This window comes from Odontomachus brunneus, unplaced genomic scaffold (genome assembly GCF_010583005.1).
Source record: "Odontomachus brunneus isolate Ranch 3 - 2012 unplaced genomic scaffold, Obru_v1 Obru_scaffold_023, whole genome shotgun sequence".
In the NCBI taxonomy this organism is placed as follows: domain Eukaryota; kingdom Metazoa; phylum Arthropoda; class Insecta; order Hymenoptera; family Formicidae; genus Odontomachus; species Odontomachus brunneus.
Genome location: NW_022639473.1, coordinates 785,838 through 808,338, shown reverse-complemented (window position 1 = coordinate 808,338; position 22,501 = coordinate 785,838). Strand labels below are relative to the sequence as shown.

The window sequence follows — 22,501 nt, the reverse complement described above, 5'->3', positions numbered from 1 at the left end:
CTCTCTCTCTCTCTCTCTCTCTCTCTCTCTCTCTCTCTCTCTCTCTCATCTCCCTTTTCGGCTTTTTAGCGCGACGTTTTGCTCTGATTTCTTTTGGGACTGTTACGAGTTACCTTCGGCATAATGTGTTGTGCATGCTCGCTCTCTCCAGGAGACGGCCGCTCCACGAGAAAGCGTAATGTTACCCTTTCCAACGTTTTCAAGCTTCTCTGCTCCTTCCTCGACCGACCGACCAGTCCAACTCACCCTCCTCTCTCACGCGCGGATTATTACTCGCGTTGGCATACATACATTCGTAGCTCTCTTTCTCTTTTCACAGCGGAATAACGTGTAACGAGCATCGGCAAGCTACGTCGCGCTTGAAGTGCAGGAAAACATAAACGCAGGGTGGCCGCCCACCCCGGCCCCTTCTTGCGTTTCCTTGGGCGGATTTCCGCGCTATACAGGGTGTCTGACACGAGGTTGTCAAAAGCACGCGTATAGGTAGATTAGATTCAACTGAACAAAAAATTCTTCCGCCATTTCTTGAACAACCGCGTGGAACTTCGAGATATTATCCCTTACGGCGCGGGTTGACCTCTCAGGCGACTTTCACAGTCTTTGAATTAGAGCTCTTTCATATCAAAGAAAGAATTGATAAAAAAACACGGAATTCCCACTACAGTGGCAAGAAGCCACTGTAGTGGAGTCTATGAGGCCACGCCACTGTAGTGGCTTCTCGGACAGTGAGGGTCAATGAAGAAAGATTGCCGAACTCATCTGCAAACGTGCTTTCGACAATCTTGTACACCCTGTAGGAAGGAGTGCGCGAGCGAAACGCGGGCGGGCACGGTCGAACACACGACCACGGCGTAAAGCGAACTCGAGGTAAAGGAAAGCTCGCGCGCACCGTTTACGAAGGGATTTCCGCGACGTCGTCGGCGAGGCGATTGAAAAATCCCGCGAGCGAGTCGGGAGGAAAGAGGAGATGCAAATTGCGCCCGCCATCGATCTCCTCCGCCTCCTTGCCGCGCGCGGCAATATCGAGTGTAATCAATTAGCATGAAAGAAGTTTCGTTAATGGATCCCGTTTTCCTGTTCTTTTCCACGGCAGCCTTCAATACGCGCGTCTCTCTAGTCAGCCCCCGACCGCGTCCCGTTATCGCGCGCCCGCCTCTTGGGCCGACTCGAGCGGGCGAGTTAAGGAATTAATCAGGTTAATTGCGCGGCTTTTATTTGCCGTTATGGCGGGGATAGAGAGGGACGGCAAGCGGGGAGCGGGGAGCGGTTCCTCTGTCAGTTAACAAACTCGCCCGGGGCCAAACGGACAAGCGGCAGCGATCGCTCTTTTCTTCTCCGCGCGAGCTCGCTTCTTTTTCAGATAATCGAGCGGGCTCTCGAGAACCAGAGTTCCTGGGAGGGGGGGAGGGATTCGTTCCCGCGATGTGTCTCGTGTTCTTTTTCATTTTCTCCCCGCGCGCGTTCCCTCCGATTTTCACCGTTCGCCGCCTCTGACCCCCGATCGGCGCGACGTGTCACAACGTTTCGCCATTAATTCCCGGCGTAACGATGTCGCGTGTCGGACAAGGGGCGGAGGGGTGGCGGAGGTGTGCAAGATTTCTCCAGAGATGCGCGCGAATGTGTCGTCGTCGTCGTCGTCGTGTCTATGCGACTCCGTGATCACGACGCGATCGTCCGCGATCCTGTCGGACATCTCGCGATTATTTATTTACCGCGATCGTCAGGGAATAGCCCGTTGGTGTTTCCTCGTTCGACAAATAAATTTAGATCATTCAATCACTCGTCACGCTTATAGCTACGCTACTCAATTGTCCCGGGTACGAATTTATCACCATGTCGAGAAGGAACGGTTTCCGCGCGAACGAAAATAATTCCCACGCGCGAATCCAGCGGGTTATACAATTAATATTATAACCCGGTTAATTTTATCCTGATGTGTCGTAAATGCGCAGCAGATTGCAACCTGATTTGGACACAGTGAAGTTGGGGGCTCATCGGCTGTCAACATTGAGAATCGTTAACGGACTTAACTTCGCAACAGTCAGATAATTAATAATATCATTAAGAGTGATAAATAATATAACGGGTAATAATCAGAATTAATTATAATAATAATTAATAACGTAATTACTGGGAAAGCTCGTCTCACACATACGCACACAGTAATGACTCAATTTTGACATGGATATTTTATTACAATCCGAATTTAGAAGGTATTGTGTTTCAAGGGGTTAAAAGCAACAATTGTTAGTAAGTAGTTGGTCCGATAAGAGAACGAATTAGTCAGAAAGTAAGTTTTCTCATTGAATCATTCGGCTACGTTTTGAAATTCATTGTGTCTAAATCATTTTGCGACTCACTGTACGTACACGTGCTAGAGTAGTTCGTATCAACAGTCGTATTGATAAATCGTCACTGGTCATCCCACGGTGATTCCTCTCGGCCGATTTTCCTCTCGCGCATACATACCGAGCTCGTTACCGGAAAGAATGACAACGAGAATGGGAGAAGTGACGGGAAGGGGGAAAGGAGAGAAGGGTCGGTTGAAAGGAGCGTCAATTACGCGGAAAATTATGAACGCAGCTTAGCCGGAATAACAATGGGGAAAAGATCGGCAGTAGACTTACAGGCGTTATCTTTGCTCTCTTCCTTATTAAAAGTGGCCTTCACTTCGTCCCTCTGCAGTGGACCCTCGTTATTCTGATAGGGGCTGCCAGTCGCGAGCACAATGGCACTCTTGTTCTTCGCCTCCTCGTCCTCGGTGTTGTTCCATTCGGAGATAACTGCGCATTTCAAGATCGGGGGTGGCTAATGAAATCCGCGCGAAATACTCGCTCGCACTCGTCAAACATGTATTGTAAACATCCGCAACGAGCAAAAGCGTCTCATGCACATACACAACAGAAGCTGAGAGGGAGTAGAGTTAAGGTTTATCTAACTCTCCCTCTTCAGCCTCTTCAGAGAGGAACACGTTAAAATCTGAGGGAAGTGATTTTAAAGCGACATCAATATGACACCTGCCAATCATTCGATTTTTTTCTCATAGAATTTCGTGGTAAATGCTGATTCACCGCGGCGTTCGTTTTATCTCGTGTCGACAATGTCCGAATTAAAAAAGGAAAATTTAACGTGTCAAAATGTACATGCACGTGTCGGCATATCTGAAAAGGTCAGCCAATTTGCGTCAGGAGCGAATATGTTCGTTCAATTTGACCCGGCCATTATCACGAAAGCGGGTAATCGCGATTTCTGATCGAAGATGGATCGAATCATGCGTTGCTTATTCGTTATACTGCACAAATTGAGGCAATAATTATTGCTACCTTGAATATCTTCAAGATATGAAAGGCCAGGAGAAAAATTTATCCAACAGAAATCATACGATAACTAACGTCTTATGGCGTCTTAATGCTTTTCTGTTAGATATAGAAGCAGTAGCTTCAAAGATCTAAAGATTACTTTATTTTGTTTTAATGAGATATGTAATTTTTTTACAATTATATAATAGTTATTGCCTTATACACACAGAGTAAAACGCCCATTTATTGACAGTCCCGTCAGTCATTGGTACTCTAGAAAGAAAGTTTTCCTTGCGGCCAACATTGCAGTCAAACTTTTTGTTTGCGTTCTACGATTTCAAAGGAAAATCTTTTGATTAACTTCACAACTAAAGCCCGTATTAACAGCCGTCTAAAACTTGTCTTGCGCAAGATATATTCGGGTTTTTATTCAGAGTCAGATTCAAATGTCTTATTTGAATTATGATATAAAGTTGAATTATTCAATTGAATTACGTTCTATGTGACATTTTTTTTATTTGAATTGCGAGCCAACGGAAGAATTCTCATTTCTAGTCTGACAGATATTAATAGTCTCATATGAGATACTCAGATTTTCATTCAGAGTTAGATTCAACTGTTTCTTAATCATCCTATACGTGATATTTGTGTTTATAATCGTGATTCAACGAAAAAGCATTTAACTCTGAATTCAAACCTGAGTATGAATATATTTGAGACGAATTTCCAGTAATAACTATTAACACGAACTCAAGACTGAATAAATATTGGATGCAAGAGAGAAATCAAGTTCTTTCAAAGCATCAATGACTAAGGGGGATGCCAATAACTAACGTTTCATTCTATAACAATGATCTGAAGAAAAGAATTCATTCATATTCACATTTCCCAAATGTCTCGATAATGCTTTAATGGAGAGGACAAGGACAAAGAGAGAGACCATAATCGTCGTCGGGTCGACCCGACAATTCCACGCGAAACTCGACGGAGCCGGTCGTCAATGACGTCGTGGAAAGCGGATTTGATCCTCGTCGAAGTGTCGCGACACATCGGCGCGGGGGGAGTGCGGGGAAGCGAATTAAATAGCGTGTACATGCTATTTCCGACGAGACGAGACTCTCTATTGCGTGGCGCGGCACGTACTACTTTTTCTTTGTGGCCCCGCGGAGGATTTCGTTTGTATTCGGGATACAGCTTTCGGCGCGCGCGATATATCGATTGTCTGCGAGCGAGCGCGAATGTCGCGTCGCCGATGGGATTTAATTCGCGTCACACGCGGCCGGAATTTCTCGTTAGGTAAACCGAAAATTAGCGCCGCGCGGCCGGAGTTTATCGACTAATGGACACCCGGAAAATATTCCAATTTTCGGCCGGTTAGACGCGCCGTGCGCCGCTCATAAAAAGGAAAATTAATCGAGGAGCAGGCGAAATTGCTCTCCAGCTCTCTCTCTCTCTCTCTCTCTTTTCTCCCTTCCTCTCGCTCGAAAGCTTTCGAGTCCCGAGCGGGAAAAACGAACGTCGTGCTCGTCGCTCGTTGGAAAACTCCAGCACCGTCGTTGCCGCCACCGCCGCCGCCACTGCCGCGGGGAGCGATATATTTTCCTATCGATGACGCGGCTCAACGAAGCGTTCGCGCGACGTGAATACGAGTTATGTGGTATACAGGTGACGAGGAACATTGCTCGCGCCTCTGGGCCAACCGGCCGGTCCAACTTATCGCGAGCGCGCTCGCGTTTGCGTTACGAAGCGCCGGAGTACGTCGAATGATTAACGACGTTCTCCCCCGATGTGGCCGGTGCAACGGAGCGACACAGAACTTTCGAAAGCGCCGCGCTACACCCCGGAGTGCCGACCAGCCAGCCGGCTGGCCGGCAGCGGCAACAAAGTTCCGTCCCGGATCATTTGAGACGGATTAAATATCGGCGGTCGATATGCGGTTCCGACGGCGGCGGCTAAACTAGTCATTGCTAAAGAGGCCGCGTTCTGCGACCTCTTGAGAACTCGTCGACTTTTTCGCGTCACTCGCCGGCGGAGCCGCTCCCGAGTTCGAGATGTCGATTGTTGAGCCGTCGACGGCACGGCGTTCCTCTTAACCTTCTAACCGTGTTCGTTTCGGATATACTTTGACCGTGTTCAGGGTCTAAATAGACCCAATGGTGAGAACTCACTATTTAATTGACATATATGTATTTTTTGATATCTTTTATTTTAGCATTATATAAAATAATTTAGGGCAATATATACTGACTCTTTCTAAAATAACTCGAAAAGTCGCGAAGTATCACATTTGTATTTTAGGATATTAGAAAAACTGTGTGAACTTTAAAACTGCTCTGGGTCAAAAAAGACCCAGAGCACGGCTAGAAGGTTAATTCGCCGAGAAATTCGCTAGCTTCTGCGGAAGCTCTGTCGCGATTAGTCGCGCTGATTTTGTGTCAATGTGGATTGTTGGTTCAGGGGTGATTCAGGGATCTCTCGACATGCTGGTCATCATTTTGACTTCGGTGATTGATACTCGAATCTTTCAATTTGGTTTAATTAGGATAATTTCTATTTTTGGATGAGTGTATAAATTCCGTGTATTGGCTCACATCGATTGCCATTTCTTATTTTTTTTTGTAAAAAAATTTTAATGTTTCAACGATTTTAACTTCTAATTCGAAATGATTGTTTGATTGGTCTCAGAGCGGGATTGCTTTTTTAATAAATAAATTAATTTAATTTTTTTTTCTCTTTATTGCTATTTCTACTGAAACATTTCGCAAAATACACAGACAAAAAAAATACTTTAAATATTTATTCGTATGTGTGCGGGGCAAAAATTTGTTTCGCAACTTTATTTTTTACAAAAATTAACTTTATCTCGCAGGAATAAATTTTATAACCCACAAATAAATTTTCAAATACTTTTTTACTCGATGTAGAATACAAAATATATCTAATTTATGTCTGCTATAAGTTAAAAAATAGAATAGTTCAAGTGTGCGAATCAAGAGGAATTTAATATTTTACGGCGGAACTTTTCCGGATTATTCCGCAATCGGAATAATTCCGGCTTTTAATGTTTCATTAATTAATTCCTTTTTGTTACTACGACACTATAGTCCGCCGTGAAATGACTAGTCGAGAAACGATCGTCCATAACTAGATGGTCGTTTCTCGGCCGAACTTCGCCGTTAGCGCGGGTCATGAAGGAGGAGGGGGAGGGTTAAAATACTTTTGATCTTCCTTTTAATCATAAAGAACAGTGCAAAGCAAATTTAATTCACAGTTGCGGAACAAAGTCGTTTTCTTTAAGCCGATATAATTTTCACTTATTTCACGACCGATTTCCACGTCTGTGTTAACTAACGGTTAACACATGTTAATATAATGATGCTAGTTTACGCAAGAATGAGAACAATCGAGATCACCAGCACACATGTCGAAATATCGCTAAACTACTCTACTACTCTATTGTGTTACTAGTCCACTTTATTTTCCAATGATTGTTATGGCTATACAATCACAACTTTTTAGATATTACATATTTTTACATAAAAAGTTGCACCACATCTACGCTCTAAAGACTCATCTACGATGGGATTGGCAGTAAGGCGTAAGCAGCAAGCAAATTGACCAATCATAGTCGACTACACTGAGGAAAAAATCAACAAATATTTCTTGATATTAAATTCTCTTTATTTAAACCAAATATTGTTTATTTAAATCAGATAAACAATATTTGATTTAATTAAAGAGAATGTAGATTTAAATAAATATGTTAATGGTACCCATCAAGGAAATATTTGTTGATTTTAATATAATTTTTCTCTCAGTGTAGTCTTGTAATTGACCGTGATCGATCAATTTGTTTACTGCTTACGAACTTAATGTCTATTGCCAATCCCGTTGTAAATGACCCTTAAGAGAATTCGCACCACGGAGGAGGAAAGAAGAGGGCTCTGCTGTCTCCTTACAGGGCGATCGTTCGCGACTTCTGATTTGCGGGACTGAAAGTTACATTCGCGCAAAAGTAGCGTAATCGTAATAGTTGCAGCGGGCCGGTAAACGTTTAATAAAGCTCGCCGTGTATCTCGCGCGATGTAGTTCAGCGCAATTTCCGGTCGCATCGCTGCGGGTGGCACGGTATTTTCCGGGTTGTGTACTATTTCCCCCGCGCGCGTATGGATTACGACGATCTATACAGGGGGATCCGAGTTATTTTCTATCCGGGCAAACAAAGCCGTCGTTTCGAGGGTAGAAAGGGCGGCGCGATATATAGAACGGCGGGCCCGGAACGTTGGAAACGATTAACGATCACACGACGTCACCGTTGCGCCGTGTTGCTCTTCGCGGAAACGCGCGCAAGAGGCGAGTTCGTTTCGGGAGATGTAATAATAACAACGCGTTAATTATCAACACAGATCAATCGATGCGCGTCTCTATTAATAGAATAGCGCGCGAGAACGACTCCAGCGAGCCTCCCGTTCATAAAATCATCGCGACGCGGTGTTCTCTTATTGCCCCGGGGAAAAAAACCCTCTTCACGCTCCATTCATCTGTATTAATAACCCGCCGTGCCTCTTTTCGCCCCGCGCTTTCTCCTTTTCTGATATAAAACTCCGGCAATTAAAATAGCACAGCGCGAGGCGCCTCATTGAAAGGCCCAGCAACGTGACGCGCGCGTTACGCGCACGGGGTGGAAATACGTGCAAGGAGTTTCACGTGACAAGGTGAGGTGTGCCCGCGTTACGAGGGGTGACAAAGAAAATCACCCTTGCTCGAGTGTTACACAGCCGAAGTTATCTTTCGCGAGGCATAAGAACATAGCACTGAGAGAGAATGATTAACGATGGCTCTGTTCTCTCTTTCTCTCTCTTTCCCTTTCTTCCTCCCTCTTTCTCTCTTCCTTTCTCTTTCTCTCTCTCTCGACGCGGACGCACGATTCCGGCTTTTCGAGGCGAAACTTTTTCAGGTGTGTGTCTGGATGGGTGTGGGTGTGCTCGAGTGGTAAGTAAGTTTCGTTTCCGGTCTGCGGCCACGTGCTCTCATTCGCACAACGTGCCGCGGATACTTCTACCTCTTGCTTTCCGCGGTGCTTTAAAGTCGGACGGAGCAACAACGCGGGGACTAAACGATCTCGGGAACTTTAAATGTCTCTCGCGTTCTCGCGCTCGTTCGCGCGGCCACTTCCGGCCAGGATATTGTCGTCCGATCGATCGCGAAATCGCGACCGATACACACATCTCTCTTTCCTTTCCTCTCTCTCTCTCTCTCTCTCTCTCTCTCTCTCTCTCTCTCTCTCTCTCCGTCGCGCGCGTATCCGCTCCGTTGCTCATCGACACGTCGATTTCCATGGATTATCTCGGAGCTTGGATGAAGTTTGAATAACCGAGGATATAAAGTAAATAAATGCGATTTATGTAATGCGTGCATCAGTCAGCTCGTCTTATCGTTTCGCTTTAGGCCGTGGATTCAATTTGTTGCGTGCAATTGCTTGAAATCAATTAGACACGGCGGTATCGTGTGCTGAAAGAGGAAAAAATTATCGGTCTGCGATGCAAATTATAGTTGTTTTCGATGCCAATCGAACCGATTGTTCCAATCTGAGGTAGTAGCAATAATAAAATGCATATACAAGGTTTTTGTTATTATTGAATCAAATAGTGATGTTTACGTATGTACATACATTTCTGTTATTGCATACATTCTGCTTCGCAACAAACAAGCTTTTCCCGACTATAATTATTTTACTTCTGCTTTAGCTATTAGGTTGGTGCAAAAAACTCATAATTTTTCTGTTAAGTACTCGCGAGGAAATTTTATTAATAAAAACATTAAAAATAATTAACAACTACTTTGCAATAATATTAATGAGATAAAATATATAAATATTATAGTACGTATAATCGTTTTTTATTTCAAAAGTTATGGGATATTTTAAAAGTGACAAAGTCAAAAGGTTGTAGGATATATATTTCCTGCCAATTAATGTCATTTGATCTATCAATAATATAACATATCTTAAATAAAAAACTTGAATATCAATAAATGACATAAAAAAATAAATATGATCACACACAATGCGTTTGTCATTGTTTTTGATGAATGTTCAGTTTCATTTAACTTCAACTGAAAATGCGTAGACGTTACGTTCAAATGAATAACATACACAGAAGTGACATTTTTATGAGGTTACTTCAAATATTATTCATTTTACTCGCAAAACCTAATAATCCGTCGGAATTGGAAAATTTCGTTTTCCATTTTATTTGGCAAACACGACAATCCTTTTGCGCCAACCTAACACGAAGCCCTTTTTTCATTTTTTTTTTTTTTTTTTAACAATGTTCCGGGATCACCGGTGAAACCCCCATGGCGGTGAACGCGTTAACAACCCCGAACAATAAAAATGTAAAAAATGAGAGAACGACCAGAGCGACCGCAAAAAGCGTCTACAGTTGATTTGCCTCGGCTTCCTTCGACCGACCTGTGCCGTGGAGATCTGCTCACGCGTTAATATTCGCTTCGGCGATTCGTTCGCGCGGCAACTCATTAAGAGTTGCCGAATGACGTGCTGCTGAGGGAGCCTCGTTTGAATTTCACGCGCGTTTCTCGAAACTGCACACCGCCGAATCATTTTTCTCCCGCGAGCTCACAACGCGCCGCGCACGCGAACCTCGGGACGATTTACCTCCGCCCTCGCGGCGGCGGCATCTCCCCCGCGCTCACATCCCCATTGAAAGTGTGTCATTTAAAATTGGAAATCGTGTCGGATCGTTCGTTCGCTCGCTCGCTCGCTCGCCCGCCCACTCGCCCGAGATAACACACTTCGAAACTGCTCTATTTCTAGATCTCAATTTTCTGGGCCGCCTATTCTGATTTTCCGTTTAACTAAAAACGTGTTCGCGCGCGCGCACGAGAGAGAGAAAGAGAGAGAGAGAGAGAGAGTGCCAAGAGTAGGAAGGGAAGACAGGGAAGGCAAAAGCGAAGGCGAACGGGACCAAAGATGGTAGAAGGCGCTCCTCCGTTTCTCCTCTTTTGCGTGTATTTTGCGCGAAGTAACGCACGGAGAAATAAATCTCCATTGAGTAGGAACGCGTCAGAAAAGGGCACGTTTTTCTCTTACCTGACTCGAAGATCACTTCACTGAGCATGATCCAGCGCGCCGCGAAGTAGAGCTGCAACTTGAGAAAGCGGCCGGCGCGCGCGTGCAGCTTGATGGTGACCTCGCGCGCCTGTTCGAGCACCTGGTCGGGTATGTAGGAGAAGTGGACGGGCTCGCCGGTGAACTGATTGCCGCCCATGCCAAGGTAGACCTTCGCGTACGAGAAAACCTGGGCCGGGAGGGACTTTTTCGCGTTATTTATTCGTCCGGAGAAAAAAAGAAGCGTGTCTCGAGGAGCCCGGCCGAAGGAGCTCCGAGATGATCATCGCGCCCCTTCGGTCGAGGATCGACCCCGGGATCGAGGATGTTATCCACGAGCGCGGTAAGCCGACTCTCCGTTTCGTTAGGGGCTTGCGAAAGTTTGCGGCCGGATCTTCTGCCGTGCTTCTGTCGTTAAGGGGGCGGATCAGGCCAAAATGGGTAGCCGTGTTTTCGGGCGTTTATTTGGAGAAAATCAGTAGATAAATACGTTTGAATTTCAAATATGTAACTAAAGCATGTCTGCATTTGAGCAAAAAATGTATCGCTCTACTATTGCGCGGAGATGACGTCGCAGCATCCTTAGCTCGCATGAATTGCGTTTGTGCAATAGTCCAATCGAGAAAATGAGAAAAGTTTCTCGCAAGATAGCGTTGTAGTTATAGTCCCTCGAGCCAGTTTCTATTTTCAAATCATTGAATTTTTCGAAGACTCGTTTTAAAGAAGAGATTAAAGTTTCTTGTCAGAATTTGTTTCTGTTTCATGTTATAAAGCAAAAATAAAAATGTAAATATTAAATAATTGATACATAAAATTCAAGCACATTCTTATTTCCTTTAAATAAATTCCCGAATATTGTTGTCTTTTCGTGGCCTGAAAAGGTGACTTGCCCCCTTAACTTTGTTTATCCAGATTTTTACTTATCTTTTACTAAAAATAGTCCCAAATAGCAGGATGATGTCGAATGACGTGTCATCGGCGCTAAATACGTTAACATCATCAATTCGTCATCAAAATCTCATTTTGACGTTGTTACGCTTGCTTCAAAGTAGAATAGCTTTTGATCCAGACTCTAGATCAACGCCAGATTGCGCGCGATCAATTTTGTATACGACATGGATTGATCTTTAATGTCTTAAAAATTTTTTCACTATTTCTGAGCAATACATCCTCGAAAGTGTAAGAGGCTTTCACGCGAGAGTTTATCGTTAAATTGCGCGACGGCAAGAGAAACGTACGCTCAAGTGCTACATTTAGGGCGAGGTAGACCGCGCGGATGAGAGCCCTTCATTCGAGCGCGCGATCGAGCGAGAGCTCGGCGGCATCGACACGCTGTCGTCGATGGAAACGCCGAAAGCTCCGGAGCAGCCGGCAAGAATTACCGCGCTGTAAATCGCGAGGAAATGTTTTTAAAGACCGGCTCAAAAGCGCGCGCGCTTGCGCCAAGGCGTCGCAATGTGTGTGATCGCGAGATTTACGGTAGTTCCGGGGCGCGCTCGTAACTCCCGAAATAATAGCGGTAACGGTGGCCGGGGGGCCGATACCTGCACGTCCTTCGTGAAGTAATTGTTCATGTGTAGGTGTATGGCAGTGAAGTTCCTCGAGTAGTCGAACTCGAAAGTTATTTCCACCGGACGTCCGAGCATGTTGGGCGTGTCGTTCCGCCAGCCGACCCACTCGTAGCCTGGAACAAACGAATTATCCGTTAAAATAACGCTCATTTTTTTAAAGAGCGCCAACGCGAAGGGAAGGGGGGACACACTGCGCTTCGCCTACGTGTGATGACGGCTGGAGAATCGCGCGAGAACGTGAGAGATCGAATTAACACGGCGAGATGTCACCAAGAATTAATGGGAAGAAAATCGCACATTGGGACTGACGTGTGGAGTCGACGACGTCTTCCCTTATTTTTCTCTTCTTTAACCAAAGATAGTGTGTCGTTTGTTATGCACTTTTCGGGATGTAATCTCGTATGCGATGAAAAAGAAGATTACATTATGAAAGTCATGTGGAACGTAATTAGAGTGTGAGTATAACGGAATATTATGCCAAAATGAATATATATAGATAAACTAATAATCAGGGCTGGGTAACTAATAACTAAGCTTGATCAGTTGAAAGCTTGGTCAAAAAGTTAGCAACTTGTGACCTGATTAATTTTAAATGAGTTAACTTTTAACTTAGTTACTTTGAAATGCGAACAGCTTTAACTTAATAACTTTCCTTTATAAAGTCAAAATAAGTCGTCATAATAATGTCGAAACCACTGCAGAATGTGAAAAACCAAAAAAAAAAAACACAATCTTTCTTATTTCTTTGAGCGCCAGTGTTTTATACGAAATCCTCAGCGCAAAACACGGTCAGTGCTCTTTCTCATAAATGAAAACTATTTTCTTATTGGTTTACACAATCTATGATTAAAAAGTTGATTATGGAAAAAACGCATATATCGTTAATTAACTTTTAACTTGTTAACTATACGAGCCATTAATTTCAGACTTGGTGGGTTAAAAAAGATATTAACTTATGCAACCCTGCTAACACAGTACATAACAAATATCTTGTAAGCGTAAGAAAAGAAAACAGTTAAAAAATAATAGAGATGTTATCGCGAAAATATTCGCAAGCACAGCAAATGTAAAATCACGGTCGCGTACTGTAAGATTGATTTTTGTGACTGACAGTATTCTTCTTTTTCTTAATGGTGAAGAGCGTAGAATGGAAGGTCTCGAAGAGACGAGATATCGAGCGAAAACGTGAAAACACACGGCCGCGAAATTCCAATCGCTAATCCACGTCCTCTCTTTGCTCCTCTCTCTCTCTCTCTCTCTCTCTCTCTCTCTCTCTCTCTCTATCTCTCTGCATATCGATGCAATTTCTCTACAAATATGCAAACGCGTCTGGTGTACGCGCGTGTACCTTTTAATGCTTAAGCATGATTGAACGGTTTGCAGTTGTTATTTCAAATTTGTCCAGTGCGCGGATAACGTATTCGATAAAAAATCGCAACGCATGCGTCGCGTATAAAAGGATTCTGATCCGCGGGCATTCGAATTAAAGAGAGAATTTATGTTTGCGGTTTGTGTATGATGCGGTATGCCATTTATGGTTGCAACGCACGCACCTATAAACAAGACAATAAAACCTGTAACGCGAATGATAGACAATCCGTGCGTGACATCGAATTTATTCGAACGCGGCGTAAACGAAAAGCGCGCCTATCAAATAAACGGATCTCCAACATTCTCTCTTTCTCTCTCTCTCGCTTGCTCGCTCGCTCACTCGCGGCAATAGGATGAGGTTTTCTTGCGTCACGCGCGAAAATCCGACGAAAAATCTGACTTCCAATTAAGCCACGCCGAGGGAAGTTTCGCGCGAGTTAAAGTCTTCGAGGAACGGACGGACGGGCGGGAATACCGTCGTGATGTTGCCGTTTCGCACAACGAAGGTAATTTCATAAAGATAACTCGATAACTGAAATAATTCGCGAGCGCGCATCGCGAGCCGGCCAACTTTTGCGGGAACTTTTTGAAAATTCAAGGAGAGATTTTTCCCCCCTTTTCTCTCTCTCTCTCTCTTTCCTTCTCGGCCGTGCGAGTAACTCTTCCTCAAGCGCCGCCAGTGTTCTCTTAATAGAATTTAAATTACCCGTTTCAGATTCGCAAGTTGTTGGGGGCTTTCGCGTGGGACTCGTATGCTACCTCGAAACGTTAATTACGTTTCGAGTTTGTTTTCGTGCTTTCTGTTACTCTCTCTCTCTCTCGCTCATACACACACACTCTCCCCCTCCCTCTCCCTCCCTCTCTCTCTCACTTCATTTCTCCCGGAAATGTTCCACTCGGTATATGGCAGGAGCGCGAGAAGCGTGCTACGCGATATGGAGGAGTTTCGAGCTGTGGAGCAACGGCAGGTTATTGCGCGAGTCTCGCCATTAGATCCCGCTATATGAGTACATGTGGAAACACACGTGTCCCGCGGGAATATGCGGATTGAAAATGGACTGCAATAACCCTAAAGCCTGGCCGGTGCGCCGTGTTATGCGTTTCTCAGAAACGCTCTCTCTCCCTTTTCTCTCTCCCTCTTCTCTCTCTCCCTACTCTCTATTTTCTCTCAGTCTCTTTTTCTCTCCTTCCCTCTTCCGCCGCCCAGTTACTTTTAAAGCATTACTCTCGAAAATCTCTAATCGTCGCGGCAACTGCGTTCGCGCTCGTCGAGCTGTCCGCGCAAAAATACCCGCGAATTACCCCGCCGCAGTGTTCGTCATTCATCGCATTCCTAGGAATTAATAACGAAAGAATGAAGAGATGCGGACACGAGGAAGGAGGAAAGCAGAGGGAGGGTTTGCCCGTGGCGTTCATCTGTCGCGAGAAGGAACGCGCGCGTCAGCGCGATAATTGGATTCTTGCGTATTTAGATTTCTGTTTCCTTCCGGATTCCCGAGTTTATTAACGCCTCAGAGTCGTTCGATTCGTCTCTCGTCGTCCTCGTCGGCCTTTAACGTGACAACGAATCAAAGCCTCGTAAGAGGGACGAAAACTCGTCGCCGCGGGTCTGCGTTTCCACCCCATCCTGCTTGTTTATATTTCTTTCCCTCTCTCTCTTCTCTCTTGCTTCCCTTACCCTCGATATCTCCCTATATGTCGCGAAACGTTGATACACAGATCCCACGCTCCACTGCCTGCGAGAGAGATCCGTTCTTTGCGCTATAAATTCCTCGTACTTTTATCTCTGCTTCTCGACGAAATCCCTGAAAAGTGTAGGAGGGTACGGCCGCGAGGGAGGGGGAGCGGGCTGGCTGCGGGAGAACGGGGATGGAAGAAAAACGAGGCTCTCCCGGGCTCTCTCTTCCACGGCCGCGCCCGAGTTTCGACATCGTCTCGGAAGGGAAAACCGCCTCTCCTCCCTCCTTCTCTCACTCATTTCCTCTCACCTCGTCGAGCTCGTGAGTTCGTCTCGGTAAGAACCTTACACAGTTTATTAAAACTCACCAAGAATTTCGATCGCGTCGTCGGTTTGCATTGTGCTCTCGCGACTTCAAATTCCTGCAACCGCCACCCTGTCGCGCGCGCGCGCGCGCGATCGTCCCTTCCGTTCTCAACAATGTACTGAGGGTTGCGTTATATCGCCCTGACCTATCCGCTTTCATATAGCCGCTCCTTCGCTCTTTCCCTCCTCCTTCTCCTCAGAGCGACCCCTTCCTACCCTTAATATCGTCCCTCGAGTAAATAGTTTCCAGTTTCCTGTCGTCGTCGCCGCCGCTTTCGGTCGCTATCTACCATCAATTCTGAACCTTCACGAGGATCGTAAGATAACCACCACCACTACCACGGGCCCGGTGTGTATCGTGTATACCTTTGGTCTCACCCCTCAGCGTCGCTTGATGATTCTCCCTCTCTTCCGCGCGCTCCTTTAAACCGTTTTGGACGCTATACTGTTACGGGCGCAAAATGCTCGTAAAGCAGTATTAAGGATGTCCGCGCCCGTCAAGCCCGTCAAGCAACCGACCCGCTTGCGGGACGGGACCAGTTTCGATCGACGTTTTATTAACTCTCCGATCGAGGTGGATACCTGTTTTGTAGTGCAAATGGTCACAGCGTATCTCAGAGACGCAAGTGAATTTCTCTCGTGGATGTAATTATAGAATGTTCATGTCTATAATGTTTTTTTAACCCTTTTTACGTTTGTGATCGATATTTCAACCACTTCACGTAAAGTTCAGAATATCTATTGTTTTATACTGAAATATAATATATTGTTTTACACATTCAGTGGTCAATTTTTTGTTAAGCAGTAATCATAATAATAGTATATTATAAGATTTCTTATATTTTACATATTTGTCATGTATCTTGTAATGTATTATTATGTAAACTTGTAATAGATATTAGAGTCACCATGTTTAAAAAAAATTTTGCTCTATAATGTATCATATATAGGGTGTCCCACACCAACCTATGCGAAAACCCTTTGCCGTTTCTTGATACAAGAGCAGCAGTTAATGAGTTATTTATCAATTATACTTAACGCGCTCTAATCGGCGGGTCACAGATAGTACCGCTGAAAAAAATGGGAACTCCCACCTCTTGTACTAGCTCGGAGATATTTTGATTAGTGAGCTTGGTGATTTTGAAATGAGAAACCGTGTCTGTCAGGTGCTGCGCCTGTCAGAGGGTTAAACGAGGCGAGAGTTGGTCGCAAGGGTTGAAGAAGCGCCGGGTCGCTCTCTTCGTGCAGTTGCGCGTAGCGTGTGTGCAAATCGACGCGGCGCTGAGGATTCTTTTGTGCCGTGCTTTCGCGATGGGAAGACGCGAGGGAGGTCGTTTAACAGCCAACGCATCAGTTGTCATCGCGTGATAAGGCCTCGGGAATTAATCGCGTGAGCATTTATCGCGTAATGAATCGAGTAATTAGCCCTCGCGGTGTAGCACCGGTTGGTCCATTGGGGCCAATTTTCGTTCTCGAGTTTCTCCTCTCTGAGCCTCGGCTATTTATAAGGACTGACACCTCGTGACCTGTTTTCATAAGAGATCTCTCAAACGAACGAAGGACAGATCTGCCCATTCTTCTCGCGATGAAGCGAATCAATCTCCTGGTTTGGTCAGGAACCGCGCGAGATGGCCTCTCGCGATTTAGTCGCGCAAATGTTCGCCAATAAGGTAGATGTATGTTTTCATCCGCTGCGACTGCGGCGATTTAATTAAAAGTCACCCTCCGCACGCGCACTATTTACTTTTGCACCGCGTCTCTCCGTGCATACGGCGGTCACAGAGGAAATCGCGTATTTCAGAGCCTGTAATTCGCATATTTCGATGTGGAACAAAAAGTACTTTACTATGCATAACTCATGCAGCATTCATACAGCCCGACGTAAGGGGGTGCGACCTGTGCCGTGGACGTCACTCGAAAGGCCACGGGGGTTTAATAAACATTTAAATAAGTCGTGTTTCTCGCCCGATAATAAATATTCATATAAAGACACGGGCAACGAGCCGGGCGACTTTTCCGAGGGAAATAATAACCGGATTGTAAATAATATCTCCACAAGCTCGCGTGCCACACTCCCACGTATTTCCTAGACACGGCGGTTCTGTACAGGATCGCTCCCGAGCGGTCAACCGAGAGAAGCATTATATCGACATACCGAAATAACCTCATATACATTGCTCTCTCTCCTTTTTTCTCTCTTTCTTCGTGTCCTTTACCTATTCCTTTGCGGCATCCGCGTGCATCTCGAACGATATCGTCTCGCCGTTGTCGTCGTGGTCGCGAATATCGATCCCCCGTGAGGAAGTCAGCGGGTTTCGACTGCGAGAACGCCGGCGCGATGACGTTCCTCAGCTTAAGCAGAGCCGGGAGAGAGGTTGCACGCAGTTTTGCCGGGTTTAAAAGTTTAAGAAGGTGAAAGAGAGAAGGCGCACCCAGCCGGGCGCGTTATCCGAGTCGTCGGTGACGACGGCAGCGGCCAGGGTGTCCCATGGCGTAAATGGAAAGACACAAATGTATCCAGAGAGCGAGTAAACAGCGTCGGCTGCTTGCAGCCTAGCTCGCGGTTCAATATAAATGTAAATTGGAACAGATTCGAGAGCGCCGTGGAACACGTTTGGCTTCGGAACGCCCGGACTCTTCCGTTGGCTCTCACTCTCTTCGTCTCTCTTCCGTCGGTCTCATTCACTTTGTTTCTTTCTCTTTCTCCCACACACACGGCTTTCCCGGATTCTACTGACCCTTTCGACTTTCCCGTCTATACTGACACACACACAAGCACAGACTCCGTCTGAAATCGACCGACGGAAAATTTCATTTTCATCTCGCGCGCCTCGAAAACGACGTAAACGCATCTCGCGATGACGACGACGATGAAGAGCGTTCTATATTTATTGTGGTACACGATCGGTTGAAAAGCAGTCTTAGTGCAGACGTGAGCACGCGGCGAGCAATTAAGAAGCATTGCTCATTTTTGTATAGGTTCCGGGTCTCACGACTAATAAACGGGACTTAACTGAGATGAAAGATTGTTGAAGGATCAAAATATTTCTGACACAATCCTCTGACAAACTTACCCAAAAGGTACACTCTGATTTCTTTCTAATTTGGCACAAATATGGAAGTACAAGTACAAAAAATATTTAGGTCATATTATTTCATTTTGACTCACTTTGAGTTTCACGGACAGTTTATAGCTTTTTAATGTTCTCACTCCTATCATCAACAAGTGCAACAAAAATGCATAAGAAATAAAATTGAATACAAGATATAGTTAAATAATTTTAACAAAATCGGCATAGCTTAGACACGAATCATTCTAAATTTTTTTAGCCGAGATTTCAATCGGAGTATTTCAAATCTGTGCTAAATTAATCAAAAATGGTTCAAATCTCGACCAAACCAAGAAATTATTTGTATAAGTAATTTTTGTTTAAACATTTTATTATTTATACAAATAATTTTACACATTTGACCTCATATTCATAATCAGAAAATAAAAAACGCTTATATCTTGTATTTAATTTTATTTCTTATGCATCTTTGATGATAAGAGTGAGAACATTAAAAAGCTATAAACTGTCAAACTCAAAACGGGCTAAAATGAAAAAATATGACCTAAATATATTTTGTACTTCTACATTTGTACCAAAAATTAGAAGGAAATCGGAGTTTAACCTTTGGGTAGGTTTACTTATGAATCAATATTTAGAGACACATCGTGCCTGAGAAAAATATTGAAAAATATTTTCGTTTAATTATGAAAAAAACGTCTACAAAAATTTCCCACACTGAAAGAAAAATATAGTTGCTTTCGGCGTCAACTATACTCTTTTGTGATTTTAACCAGAAAAATAATCAAAAGAACCATTTTTCTAATAATATTTACTAAAACAATGACTTTTCTATTTTTGTATTTAAAATTACAAGAGAGTATAGTTGACGCCAAAGGCAACTATATTTTTCTCTCAGTGCACAGTACTGCTGTTTCAATTCTAAACAGAAAGGCATGATTGGGACATAAATGGATATTCGAATTGGTATCATAATGGGGTAATCAATTTTGGGAGGAATTTGGGCATTCTAATCAAATTTTATAAAAAATATTTGAAAATTTATTTTCTTTTATCGTGTCTGAGAAAATCTTGGGACATTTTTATACAAGTATTAACTAAAAAAGAATCGCGAGTTTCTATAATTTTCGTGTTTGAATCCTAAATAGAAGAGATTTTGCGACAGAAATAGGGTCTTAAATTAAGTATCGCAGTGAGATAAACCCAGTTTTGAGGCGAATTGAATATTATAGTCTATGCTATACTTTTGAAAAAATTTATTTCTCTGCGGGATGCGATTGCTGGAATCGCGAAGGGCCTAAAATGGACGAGGTTTTTTGGCCGGTCATTTGGACCGGACGAATGGAGCTAACCCATTACGACGACGACAAGGGCAGCGAGATCGCTGGCGGGCTTGTCGGAGCACATTAAAATCGCGCCGCTTTATCAAATGAAAAACTTTCCGGATTGCGGGCCAACAATCGTATTGGGCAAACGCAGAGCGGGTCCCACAACCGGCCGGATGCAAAAAAGGGACGAGCCGCAACTGAGAAGCGCAGCTGGGCGCGCTTTTGATCCGCGAAATCAAGCGAGTGGGACGCGTGCAAATTGAAAATTCATTAAATAACCCGGGCGAAAATGCTCGTTCCAAAAAGCGGCTGCTATTCGGGACATTTTAACGAAATTTTCGTCGCACGTCCGCATATTTCGAATTATATCCGCCGTACGGCACGGGCAATGCGTATTTTATAGAGGCACTTTGTCGCGCAATCGTTTGCGTAGCCGTTCCGACGTCATCGCACTGAGAAGAAAAGATTTCTTGGTTATCAGAACAAAACAGTGTTTATACACGGAAAAAAATGATCTGCTGCGTATGAACAACTACACTGAGAGAAATGGTTTGGTGAATGACACTATACTCGTCTTATGAAAGTAATATGGTGAATTTATATGCGATATCTGGTTCACATATTCAATATTCTGATTATGATGCCTCGACGCATCTGGTAGTCAATACCGAGACATTTAGTTGTAGACATCTAGACAGTTTGGTAATTCTCTCTAGACCCTATGATACTATTGACGCGATAGTTAATTGTTACTCGCTGCGACGTTTCCTTTTTCATCTATATTAATTTGTAAAGACGTCGGTGCTATAAAAGAGTAAACGCTGAAACCGTCAAATATTTGGAAGAATGAAATTTCTTAAAATATGTCGACGAATTTAGAAGTAAATGAATGAAGATTATATAAAATTATATGAATTATGATAAGATTATATGAAAATATAATAAGAAATATGATAAGATTATATGAAAATTATATATAATATGGTTAGATTTTAGGTTAGGTAAGAAGTTCAACACTACTCCACAACTGTATTCATAACATTCATCAAATGAATTGTATGCTATACCAGACGGTTTAGTAAACGTATTTAAGCATTACTATAATGCTACTTAGACAATGCGCTCACCAGATAGTTTGGTATCATTGACTAAATATCTTGTTACACGATTATTCATACTGTTTGGTAAACCTAAATAGAATTCTGGTTAGTATCATCAGACATTTCTCTCAGTGTAAATATAATTTGCTGTATTAGCCACTTTTTCTTTGCTGCAGAAGCCAATTTCCTTGCTATAATAACAAGAAAATCTGTTCCTGCAACAAAAAAGTAACTAAAGCAGTAAATTATGTTTAGTTGTCCATCTGTAGCAAATTTGCTACGTTAGCCACTTTTCTTGCTGTAGGAGCAGACTTTCTTGTTATCATAGCAAGAAAAAAAAATAGATTCTTGCAGCAAAGAAAAAGTACCTAACACAGCGAATTATATTTAATTATCCATATATAGCAATTAGTTTGCTGCTGCAACAAATTATTTTTTTCCGTGTAATGTTTAATGATCAGTAGGGAAATACAGAGAGAATTTCTTGCGATCTAACTGTGTTTTTGGGAGTTTCCTTAAATAATTATGGGTTCTAGGTAGAAGTGTAATGTTGCAAACACGTGATTCTAACCTAGTAAGGGTGGGGAGAAACTTAAGGTATTCCCAATAATTTTTCTGATCTTTATTTTATGTTAGAATTGAATAAAAAAACATGTTGACTCTTTCCAAACAATTTCTTTATTCAGTAAAGTGTTCTAAGCGTCTTAAAAATATTTTGCTTCTTTGGTTTTTTATTTTATCGAATATATGTACATACAATAATTGATATAAAAATTAAATTTCCTGTTTGATACTGCAAAATATACCGATATTACTGACTGAAAAAAACGCGAGTTTCCATAATGTTTCTATGAATTTAATTTAATTTAATTTAATTTAATTTAATTCTAGACAGAAAATTCATGTTTATGGGACGAGAATGGGACCACGCCGATATCAATAAATTGGTATTGTCTCAATGAGACAATATCAATTAATATCGTAGTAGGATAACCAATTTAGCGGCAAATTTGATTCCAATCTATGTTGTATCTGAGCAAATCTTGAAAAATTTCTTTACGCAGGCAAATCGAACAGTTATCGTTGGCAATCATTTCTCATCATTTGTCATTCTACCAAATATACATCGCCTAGGACACAAATCACATTTGTCCTCGTCTATTTAGCCCAGGCCAGTAATATCTTGTTACAGAAGTGTCGTTTAGAGCAGCGAATCGAAAGTAATAAATCATTTGTTCCCACTGCGGGTTTATTTGCTGAGCCATACCAACGAAACATTCGTTGCGAGTGCTTCGTTAAATTAGCAAAACTCTTTCTCTCGGTGTTCTCGTCGTCGCTCTTCCTGTTCGATCATCCCCGTTGCTCTCCTCGCGGAATCGCCCGCAAGGCTCGCTCGGTTCATTCAGTTTCGCGAGGAAGGAGAAGAGTTAACGAGCCGAGATAGCGTGAGATATCGGCCGCGAATAAGAAGACCAGAGTAGACTAGACTAGACGAGACGAGACGAGACGAGCCCGGTTGGACGGAGCGAGGGAGGCTCGAGAGACGGCTCTATCACGCTAATCTAGACACGATCTAGCGCCGGCGCTA

The 22,501-nt window shown here is 43.5% G+C and overlaps 2 protein-coding genes across 7 annotated transcripts in view; one reads left to right on the top strand and one right to left on the bottom strand.

Moving 5' to 3' along the window:
- LOC116842225 (discoidin domain-containing receptor 2) overlaps positions 1-22,501 on the bottom strand; it is a 380,754-nt gene that overhangs the window by 87,597 nt on the left and 270,656 nt on the right. For all 6 annotated transcript variants that reach the window (XR_004377695.1, XM_032811123.1, XM_032811124.1 and 3 more), the window contains 3 exons: positions 11,973-12,112; positions 10,411-10,618; positions 2,628-2,783 (listed from right to left, as the gene is read on the bottom strand). Coding sequence is in view for 5 of the 6 variants with exons in the window: in XM_032811123.1 (XP_032667014.1) it covers positions 2,628-2,783; positions 10,411-10,618; positions 11,973-12,112 (504 nt within the window). In the remaining variant the exon portion in view is untranslated. The remainder of the gene's footprint in view (positions 1-2,627; positions 2,784-10,410; positions 10,619-11,972; positions 12,113-22,501) is intronic.
- Positions 1-22,501, top strand: part of LOC116842229 — a 425,064-nt gene that overhangs the window by 245,194 nt on the left and 157,369 nt on the right. The gene's annotated exons all lie outside the window — the stretch shown is intronic.